At 35.6% G+C, this 12,128-nt stretch overlaps 1 protein-coding gene across 1 annotated transcript in view; it reads left to right on the forward strand.

Moving 5' to 3' along the window:
• Window positions 1-12,128, forward strand: part of poe (E3 ubiquitin-protein ligase-like protein poe) — an 849,790-nt gene that overhangs the window by 710,895 nt on the left and 126,767 nt on the right. Inside the window, exon 59 of the mRNA XM_090388478.1 lies at window positions 3,816-4,339. Coding sequence (XP_090244604.1) covers window positions 3,816-4,339 — 524 coding nt within the window. The remainder of the gene's footprint in view (window positions 1-3,815; window positions 4,340-12,128) is intronic.

A 12,128-nucleotide genomic window follows, 5' to 3' on the forward strand; every position in this document is an offset into this window, starting at 1 on the left:
TAGTACTCTCATCGCTTCACACTGCTGCTTGGCACACTACAAATCGCAGTGACGCAGTGCTAACTTGGCAGTATTTCGTGTGCCACACGTTTCACCATACCACGACATTTTATTTTTATTTTATTACCAGTGCATCTTGTTTGTCAAAACAAGAAAAGAAGAGAAAAGTGGACTTTGAAATATCACACTTTTAATGCTCTGTGGGATGTGGATTATTTTGTTATAAAATTAATTGTCAAAGCATTGTGTTTATTATGCAATGACACTATAGCGGTGCTAAAAGAATACAATATACGTTGGCATTACCAAACTTAGCACTCATCACAACAGTAGCGTAACTAGAAAAAGTGGGTCCCAATGCAAAGTTTAGTGTGCCCCCCTCCCCTGAAAATATTTGTTTTGGTTGAAGTGACCAGATCCTTAGTATTCCAATGTGGGAACAGATTTTACAACCCACCCCCTAAAAACAATATACACATTTTTTTAAATTTATATATAAAAAAAATATTCACATACAAAATGTAAATTAAATACATATACTTCTTTGAACCAAACTTATAAAATAAAATATCACACTTCATGTATTTTAGTGCAATTGCATCATTTATACACAGCTAATTATAGATTAGCAAATTTGCAATAGCAGCATCATTTAAGTTACATCTCATATTGTGAATACCTTCACGACGAGTCGCCATGATTATTCTCAGTGGTATCCACTGAGAATAAGTAACAACAGTCTTCTCCTTCGGGTGAAGCATTACTTATTTGAAGTAGTGCAATGTCATGGCAACTCGTCGTGAAGGTATTCACAATATGAGATGTAACTTAAACGATGCCGCTATTGCAAATTTGCTAATCTATAATTAGCTGTGTATAAATGATGCAATTGCACTAAAATATACAGTCTAATCTCTTTCGCAGCTTGAGGTTTTGGCACACTTCTTAAAAAAAAAACAAATGTAGCCTATATATTTTTTTTTCCCATATATTTGTTTTATTTCACAGAAATAGCTATATTATATAGGTATTTCCTTGAAATAATAAAAATACATACTTCTTTTAACAATAAAAACAATAGAAATTAAATATATTTTCCATGGAGTGAATTTTTCTTAATTCTTCATTATTTGCTATTTCTTCATAAAATTCACAAGAATTAGCAAAATTGCACTTAACTTTTGGTATTGCTTTCAGCATTTCTACCGTCAGTTGTGTTTTTTCTGACGTCCACAACTTTTTTACTACCAAAAAAAACTTTCCATTGCACCATTAATTCCTAGCAAACATTAATGCAAACAATTTGCATTATGTTTGCTATTAAGTATGGAGGCTACATGTCCAATCCGGAAAATTTTCCGGGACAGTTTGCAATGCAGGGAACATGGCTTAAATCTGGAACATCTGGTCACTTTAGTTTTGGTAAAAATAAAAAAATTAACAATACAATGGTAAACATGTATTTAAAATCTTTATCAATACAATATAAAGACAAAAATAATATTAAATTCTGAAAATTAAATGAAGTAATATATTGACTTACGTGATTTACAGTGGTTTACATCTAAATTTGGTATTGGCAAAGTCATTAATTGATTTAGAAATGTCCAGTCTATTCTTTCAGCTTCTTGCACTTTTATGCTAAGCGCTAGCACTGATAGACATTGTTGTTCCATGGTATTTCTCAAATAATTCTTAATTAATCTTAATTTCGAGAAAGAATGTTCCGCTGTTGATGCATTAACCAGAATTTGTAAAATAATAAGAGAAGTTTACCTCAGTATAGTACATAGAACACTTCCGTATGATACTCTCCAGAAATTAAAACGAAAAAATCAAAAATCTTACATTAGAGTAAAAATAATTTAACGAAAAAATTGCAAAGCGATTTTCCTTCCTGGAGCTGACAACGCTTTTCGACCGTATGTCGTGATCACAGGAATGAAAATTACCGAAAAAGCTGAGCATGAAACTTAAATAGGGATTATTTGTCTTCGCACATGCGCGTAAAAGCCCATGAATCGGTGATTAGATGTGGCCGGCGAACATTAACAGAATTCTCGTGTAATTTAATTTCGACCGTTTCTGCACTAAGTAATTTGGCCTTGTTCAATAAAAAAGTATGTTTTTCGTTAACGGCGTGAAAGGCTAATTCTGACGCTGCTGAACGAGAAGCACGAACTGAGGCCGCATGCTGATTAACACGAATGTTCAGAGGAAAACGCGTTGAACCTTGGTAAGACGAATCACAATCACCACAAGAAATGTTGTCCAGGTCATTAATTTGTGTTGCGAACCAGGAAAGGGCAGAGCAGTTGTTTAGTATAGTGTGTAATTTCCATATTGGTCTGGCCAAAATTTTAAATTCGGTATCTTTAAAGAATGTTAAGCTGCCACTGTTCAACATATGGGCCAGAAATAAAGTTTTTGATATTACTATTGTTGGTTGGTGTAGTATTTTGTATCCTATCCTTAGCTTGTACCCTAATTCAGTTTATTGTAGCAAGGGGATAACCCTTGTTTAAGAATCTGCTGGTTAATATTTGTATTTCTGAGCCCAGAGAAATATTCCGTCGTTGAATATTTTTAAGCATTTAGAAATTGATTAAAGATAATCGATCTTTTGTAGGTGAACGGGTGATAGCTGTTATAATGTAGAAGCATACCGGTGTTTGTAGGTTTTCGATAGATGTTAAATTGGATTTTATTCAAGTCCCGAGTAAGCGTGAAATTTAGAAAATTTAATGACTTTGTATCTGTATCCTCCCTTTCCAATGTAAATTTGAGTCTAGAATGAATATTGTTAAACGAATGTAAAATGTCTTGGATAGTACTACTATCAGTAATAACTAGAACATTGTCTAAATATCTCCCATAGTATGTTATATGGGGTCGAAAAGGCATCAAATGTATATGCTCAATCATTGAGAGATAGATCTCCGATGTTAAGCCGCTCAGGCTCAATCCCATTGGCAAACCAAAAACTAACCAAGACATTTTACATGACCTGACCATTGCCTTATACAATGGGATAATCACTTCCTTATCCCTGCTAGCAAAATTCCTGTATATCATACAAAACCCCATGAGCCCTGGCAGCCTGTCTGCATTGCTCAGAGAACTTCATATCTGACAGCACAATTATTCCCAGGTCTGTTTCATTTTCCACTACCCTGAGTGTTGTACTACACAGTTGGTACGTTACTCTGGAGTTACTGCTAGCCATATGCAATACTTTGCATTTATCAATATTAAACTTCAATTGCCATTTTTCAGCCCATGAGAGCCTAACTTTTCTAGATCATGTTGCAGTAACATACTGTCATTAAACACTGCAAACTTGGACATGAAGCCTGATATGCCTTCATCAATAACATAGATGACTAATAGAAAACAACAATGGAACCAACACCAAATCCTGGGAGACCTCCACTAATAACATTAGTTTTTAAAATTGGAGAAAAATGGTTCAGTTGGTGGCCATCTTATGAAAGATATGCTTTCCATCTAATTAGTAATAAAGGTACAGAACCAAGTATTCATTCCAAAATGGCCTGGACAGTTTCTTTAGCATTACACACATACAGTGACAAAACTGGTAAATATGTTGGATGCTTAAAGATTTATAAACTTTATTTGTTTAAAATGCTGACAATTACAATTTTTTCTTAAAAATAAAACCAATGTTACCAGATCTGTTTATTCATTTGATCATATAATACAGTCCAGTAGCTAATTGGCATGTGATAAATAATTTGTTATGCTTTCCTCATTTAATGTCTGTTTTTAGTTTATTCTCTTTTTTTTCTTGTCAGGTTTTGGCATCACGAAAAGAGCTAGTAGACTATGAGAGACGTCAGCGAGAAATAAGAATCAAACCATTGACTCCTGCAACTCCTGTATGCTCAAGTAGTTTTTTTCATGTAACTTCCAAACAGGAAGAAATTAAAGCACACGGTGCTAATAGCGCTTCTAGAAAATGTTATGGCTGTGCAAGTTCAGCAGTAGAACACTGCATTACACTGTTAAGAGCATTAGCTATTAGCTCTCGTTACAGACCTATTTTATGTAGTCAGGGATTAATTCGAGAATTAGTGGCATATAACCTCCGCCATGGTTCTGTACAAGTGCGACATGAAGTACGTCAACTAGTGTGTCTCCTTACTCGAGATAATCCTCGTGCAACAGCTGACCTTAATAGTCTCTTAATGGACAAAATTGCCACTGCACTCAAGGGACACCTTCCAAGTCCTGATCTTGCTGCTGCAGTACGACATGAAGTAGCTCTCCTTGCTAGCAGCCTTCAAAAGGAAGATTCCTGCTGGGAACAAAGATTAAGGTAATTTGCATAAATGTTGAATTAGAGAATTTGACAGTACATTTTAAATTCCATTGAAGTTTAAGATCTAGTTATGATAATTTAATAAACCATATGTCACTATCTTTGATTTTTGTATACTTTTATGTTAATGATTGTAATTAGAAACACTTCTAAACACTTACGCTTTTGTAGTTTTGTTGTTTTTTACCTGCTCTTGCTTTGTAAATAAAAATCTAATGACTGCATTCATCAGTTTTGATAGATCTGGATGTGAAGTTAGTGAAAAATTTTTAAAATATTCCTATTTCAGATTTCATATATTATGCAATAAAAAGTAGTAAATACAGCTTTAATCACTTGAATTACAAAAAAAAAAAAAAATTGCAAATTATGTTCCAGTACAGCAAATGATAATTCACTCTAAAATTTAATGGGAAAAGGCCCTTTCTGTTCTTCATGCTGTGCATATTGGTTTGCTCTAGTTTTTTTTTTTTTTTTTTAACATTGCTTAAGATTCTCTCTCTCTCACACACACACACACTCACTTTAAAAATAATGTTGGTAGCCAGTATTTATTTCATAGAGTGACTGACTGTCACAACCTGGAGTAAATCATGTTCTGATGTTTCAGTTGAAAAGATAGAGTATATTTACATGGGTGCCAGAGTTTTTGAAAATGTTTTGTCAGCCTCTACCATTTTAGTTTTCCCACAAAAATTTGAGAGCTATCTTTATCAGTCATTTTATGCCAGCTGAATATCATAAGAATACTTGAGTTTGCAAATTTTTGTGCATTCCTGTCAAGGATTCTTGAGTCTTTAATATTTGGGAGTCCTTTCTTCATAACTTATTGTGGTCCATTTCATTATAATAAATCCACAGTAGTGCTACTTCTTTTTCTGACAAAAATTAATCGTGTATATGCATACCTAACCAGGTGGTAGGTGTACACTAGGTACGTAGGCATCATCAACCATGATCTCAGCAACTGTGCTGCCTGCTCATGTGTAAAATTCTTATGTAAATCAAAATCTTAGTTTTATTTGTATTTGATTGAAAGAAATTTCAATGAGAAATATAAATTTGCATCCATGCAGTACTATATCTTTGTTAATTCAGTATTGGATTATTTTAAATGCTTAATTAATATTGTAGCATTTTATATGCATTTTAGTACAGATTATTCAACTCTAAATTGAGTAGATCTTGTGAATAGCTTGCCTAATTTGAAAAGACAACCAAACTGACTACAGGCAAACATATCATTATAATAAAATTGAATGGAACTATTATAACAAAAATTTACTGGTATACTGCATATAGTTGTTATACAGTATGTCGTATCTGTAAATTTTACATTTCTATTCACTTCCCCAAGAATTTCATATAGAAGCAAGGAGAACTCACATAATTTTGACTCGTGTTACAGGTGCACTATTATATTTTGTTTACACCACTGGAAAAGAAAATATAGTGATTGTTAATGAATCAAAATGCATGATTTCCAAACACATTCAATATGCTTCAAAGAAAAAATACTTTTGCATTGGAGGATTTAAAAAAATTAACTATTCTTCTTAGGGAATTTACAGCAAAGTGTGTGAAATCTTTTTCAGTATCTCTTACATAATAAAAAAGATTTCTGAGTTTTGTTTTTGTTGCTATAATAATTGTGCCGCTTGATGGATGCAGCTCTAAATTAAAATAAGCAAACCATGTTGTTTGTTAGGTATAATTGTTATTACCTTCAAAAGAGAGAGAGAAAAAAAAATCCAAGTAAAAAAATGGTGATATTTCTCTCTTTTAGCAATACCGCTCTTTCAGACTTCATAGCATACCACTAAATATGCTTGCTAATTACATCCATGTGAGTTGGTCATAGGGCAATTGCAAATTAAGTGAGATGGAGGGGAAAGGACCCAGTGCAGGATTAAAGTGGTGAAATTTTATCATGGTTGTGTGTAATTTGATCTTTTTTTTTTTTTTTTTTTTGTATACATAAGTATATTTATGGAAGCTGCTTCAGGAGCTTTTCTCTCATTTTCAGTACTAATTTGATAAGGCAAGATGAAAAGTATAAAAATTTTATTACATACTCCATATTAAAATTGAACAGTTCTGAAAAATTGGTGGATTTTGGTGTGAAAATTGGTGTGCTTTTTAATTATTTTAGTACATATACAATTGTGTGTAATATTTTCTCTTTCAAAAACGAGAAAAAATATCACCCTTTTTTTTTTTTTGCGTGAATTTCAAGTATCAAACAGCAAGTAATATCCCAATACATGAATACCTTAGATGAGAATTAAGATGGTCCTTGAGGTTGTTACAGACATTCTCTCAGATATGTCAGACAAGCTGTACTTGCTACCTGGGAGTCTGAAATGCTGATGGAATTGATATTCGGGTGACACTCAAGTCAAGTGAACCCAATTTCAGCGAAATCCGGACAGTCTGTGACAGCCAAATCCTCTGCTTGCACCTTCATGATGGTGGGACTGTTAGTAATCCTGGGTATAACCTCCGTGCACAAGTACATGGTTGGTTGACCACCCAGGTGTGAACCAATGTAAGCAGGGGTCGAGGTGTGGCGCCCACACCATATGGAGGAACGCCGCCAGGCAGTACTAGGTGGTAGATGACTCTCATCAACCGGTGAAATACCACCACTTTGCTTATTGGAGGCTTGAAGTGGTGGAACCCATGTTTAGTCTCTAGAGCTAAGTTCCAGTCAATCTTTCCCTATCTCTTCCATCATGCAGTATGATTGATGACTTTTGAGGTTATGATGAATGTTGTGGCGAGATCCAATATTCCTTACATTTCGAAGGTACAGCTCTAAAACGGTGTTCGCAGGCCGGCCGCTAGTTAGTACACCGGACCGAACCTATTGGTAACTCTCTAGGAGGCTTCCGGATCAGCTAGTGTATAATCTTGCTACCTCTACTCTGCCAGATAGTGACTGGAGGGAGTCCGAGTAGTGTGTATGCGGGGAGCATTGTCGAGGCCACGTTATGTCAAGGATCTGGGTATATTCTTACCGCGTGTACGCCATATCCAAAAATTTCATTACTTCATACAGCATGTCCCACCCACTTTTTCTTACTATTGAATACACCATGAATTGTCAAACTAATAGAGCGAGCTTATCTGCGAAAACATCTAAACCTCCCAAGCACTTCCATTTCACAAATATATGTGGTCTCAATTCTAATCTCAATGATGTCCATTTCCACTTGCAGTCTGCCAAACCCCATGTACTTTTTCTGACAGAATCTCAGTTATCGGTTGATTCAAATACTGCTCATCTCAGATGCCCAAATTATTCGCTGTATGATTCCTTTCACCTCAAAGGTGGTACTTGTGTATATCACGTTCTGATATTCCCTGTCAGAGACTTGGCAATTTGGAATCTCCTCTCTTTGATCTTCTCTGGCTTAAAATCTTTCTACCTCATTGTGTCAAATTCATCTGTTGTCTATACCGTTCTCCCAACTCCACTAATCACTTGGAGCTCTTTGACTTCCTCTCTTTGCAACTAGACTTTCTCCAGTCCAACTTTCCTAACAGTGAGGTAATTTTCCTTGGTGATTTTAATGTTCACAACTCCAGCTGGCTTCCGTTTTCTAGTCACACCGACCCAGCAGGTCGAGATGCTGAGGCTTTTGCAATTACTAATCACCTAGCACAGATTGTTCATTTACCTACAAGAATACCGGACAATCCTAATCATACAGCCAATACGCTTGATCTTTTTCTCACAAACAACCCTTCTACAGCTGCTCACTCTGTATAAATCGCAAATCCGCCCTGCCATGGAATATTGTTCCCACATCTGGGGTGGTGCCACCAAAACCTCTCTCAGGCTTCTTGATTCCATTCAGAAGAGGGCAGTTAGGTTAATTAATGATTCATCTCTAACAGAGTCTCTCCACTCGCTTTCTCATAGACGTACTGTTTCTGCTGCATGCCTCTTCTACAGATACTTCCATGGGCACTGTCCTTCTGAATTGGCTTCTATAATTCCCGCTCTCTCTTTCAAAACAGTCTGAACACATGCTGCCACTAGCCAACATCCATTTACTGTCCAACTTCAAACCCACAGAACCAACTTTTCATCTTCCTCATTTATTCATTCAACTGCCATTTTCTGGAACAACCTTCCTTCATACGTATTTCCCGAAAATTACAATCTACAGAAGTTCAAGTCCAATGTCAACAAATATCTTCTTTCGTCTTCTCAACCTCCAACCCAAGCACGGTACTAAGTACTATAGGTTCTAATACCTCTCGTGTTTGGCGTTCACATAAAAAAAAAAAAAAAAAAAAAAAATTCTGCACAATATTAATAAGATTATCTGAGTAAAAATTTTTGACTATTAATTTGATAATTAATAAATTTGATGAATCTCAATGGCCACTTATTTCAAATACTGACATAATTGGAATATTGGTGATTTGGTGCCATTTTGATATACTGGATACAGAATTTGAATATTGTAAATATAATGTATACAAGAAAGGCAGACATAGAAGAAGAGGTGACAGTATGCCTAATTTTGAAACACATCAATTCAAGAAGAGAATATCCAATAGATGGAAACTCTCAAGATAATTTTGAATCAGTTTAGTCTGATATTTGTGATGGGAATGCAAAAAGGTGATTAGGCATCCAAGCCATCATGACAGTTTATGCAGACAAATGATATGTACTTTCATTCCTTTCAGCTTTCTTATTCTCCTGGTTTCTGCTTTCTGAGATATTAGATTATTTGGGAGAAGTAAAACACTGACTATTCTTTTTCCACCTATTATCTTTAAATTTGTTAAGTAGTTTTATTTATTTATTAGTGGTCTAAGAAAGTTTTTAAATTCTGTACAGTGGGATCAACTGACAATGTTACCAACAGTAAATTCTAAGTGGGAAGCATTCGAGGAATTAATCGTGGATGCTACTAAAACTTTCATGCCTATTAAGAAATATTGTTCAAGGTTTAGGCCTAAATGGTTGTCAAATGAACTAATGAGACTAGTGGCAGAGAAGAAAAATGCATGGGATGCATACAAATTATCAAGCGACTCAGAAGCCTATGGCAGATATAAGCTAGTCTGTATTTTCTTTACTTATATAAACTCTAAAAGGAAGGGGATGAATCTATTGGTCCACTTGACATCGATGGTTCGACTGTTGATGATCCTGCTCAGATAGCAAACAAACTGAATGAGTATTTTTCATCTACATTCACACATGAGGAATTATTAAGGTTTGAAAATGGCAGAAGGTTATCAAATTGTAGCAGGATACTTAATGATTTTGTAATAACTGAGAGCAAAGTGGAGGAGAAATTGTTGAAGTTAAACATAAGAAAAGCACCTGGGGTGGATGGGATCTATCCAGTTATATTAAAGGAGGCGACAAAGCAACTAAGCAAACCCTTAGCCATAATTATGAGAGCATCCTTGGACTCAGGGGAGGTTCCCACAGACTGGAGATGTGCAAATGTATCCCCAATTCACAAAGGGGGATCAAAGGGTGACACGAGTAATTACAGACCAGTTAGTTTAACTTCTGTTCCGGGTAAAATAATGGAGTCACTGGTTAAAGATGCATTGCAGGATCATCTAGAGAAGACTGCAGCAATAATTCAGACACAGCATGGGTTTGTTAAGGGAAAGTCTTGTCTGACAAATTTGATAGGATATTATGATGTGGTTACAAAGGAACTGGATGCAAAAAATAATTTTGATATCATATATTTGGATTTCAGGAAAGCTCTTGACACTGTTGCGCATGGAAGACTATTTTACAAATTGGAGCAGAATGGATAAAAGGATGGTTAAGTGGGAGAAGACAGAGGGTGGTAATCAATGGGTGCTGCTCTTTGTGGACAAATGTTATTAGTGGAGTCCCACAGGGTTCGGTGTTGGATCCACTGTTTTGTATATTTATCAATGATATTGATGAAAGTATATCAGGCTTAATGTCGAAATTTGCAGATGATACAAAGGTTGGCAGGGTTGTTAATGACAACAATGGCAGTGTGCTACTGCAACAGGATCTAGATAATTTGGGCAGATGGGCTAAGAAGTGGCAACTGAAGTTTAACCTTGACAAATGCAAAGTACTGCATATGGGTAGAAGTAACTCCAGAAAAACGTACCAACTGTGTGGTACTACACTTAAGGTGGTAGAAAATGAAAAAGACCTGGGAGTAATTGTGCAGTCAGAAATGAAGTTTTCTGAGCAATGCAGACAAGCTGCCAGGGCAGGTCATGGGGTTTTGTCAATGATATATAGGAATTTTGCTAGCAGGGAAAAGGAGGTGATTGTCCCTCTGTATAAGGCAATGGTCAGGCCACGCCTTGAGTACTGCGTACAGGTCTGGAGGCCTCATTTTAGGAAGGATATAGATTTGCTTGAGCGTGTACAGAGAAGGGCAACAAGATTGGTGAGGGGAATGAAGGGATCCTCTTACCAAGAGAAGCTTAAGTTCTGCAAATTGCAGTGGCTGAAGACTAGGCACCTGCGCGGTGCCTAGGTATAAGGCCTTGAATGGATTGAGCACGCTGAATTCTGATGGGATCCTTCCACTTGTTCAGATTACGAACCCAAGGGGACATAAATTCAAATTAAGAAAAGACAGATGTAGAATAGATGTGCGGAAATTTGCCTTTAGCCAGCGGGTGGTTAATTGCTGGAATAAACTTCCATCTGTCGTTGTGGAAGTTGATAGGTTGAATAAATTTAAGGAGGAACTGGACAGTCATTTGGAGGGAATGGTGATTTTTTTTTTTGGCTGATGCTGCATAAGCTCATACACTTGCTTTCTTGCATCACATGCCACTACTACTACTGCTTCCTCACCCAACACTTACACTTTTCCACTTTTAATAATTACAAAATTAAGTACAGTAGAAGCTTTGTTATCCAGCATGCACATGAATTAAGACATTCCAGTTATCTGTGCATCTAGAAAAAGGAAATACTAATGGTAAAACTAAACTTTTGACCGTGTGCCATTGTAAGCCATATTGTAAGGTTTACAGCAATGTGTATAACAAAAAAGATCATAAAAGTATATATAAAAATTACTTATATACTTTGCAAGAGTAAATTTAATCTTTTTTTAAAGACCTATAATTGCTGTAACATCGTGCGTGTGCGCACGCGAGAAACATCCCAAACCAGGTAAGGTTGTGAAATTTCAATATATTGTAATTATATATAGTCTTCAATTCAGCCAGTTTTTTGGATGAAAAACCTGAGTTTTGGTAGGTTAAATATTGTGCCCATTGTTTGGGACTGCTCCCCAGGGTTTTCCCCATCCTGTGTGAGGAAGATGGTGATTATAACCACTGTTCGACCCACAGAGGCAGTTCATTTCTCATGGATGGTTAAACTTCAAGAGGTAAAATGAAATAATTATGGCTTTCAGTTCTTACCACCACCAAGTGGTAATTATTTTAAGTTTCACATTTTTGTGTTCCCTTAATTTGACTTTGTGCAACATTTAAAAAATTAATCATACATAATATTAACTTGACTGCACCTTTTGTATTCTTTAATGTAATAAATACTTTTCTGTCATAAAAGGAAATAATATATGTGATATTTACTTGACATTTTAATTTTATATCAAAATGGGATCGGGACCATAAATACTGCATTTGGGGACCCATGTCACCAAATGAAGTGTGTGGTTTTATATTCTAAAGTAAGGTTACTACTCTAGAATAGAAACCCACACATTTATATTCTGGATGTTACTCAGCTTTCTGTTTATCTGAGTTCTGGATAAAAAAGCTT

This window comes from Mastigoproctus giganteus, chromosome 14, assembly GCF_048544385.1.
Source record: "Mastigoproctus giganteus isolate SK-2022 chromosome 14, ASM4854438v1, whole genome shotgun sequence".
NCBI lineage: Eukaryota > Metazoa > Arthropoda > Arachnida > Uropygi > Thelyphonidae > Mastigoproctus > Mastigoproctus giganteus.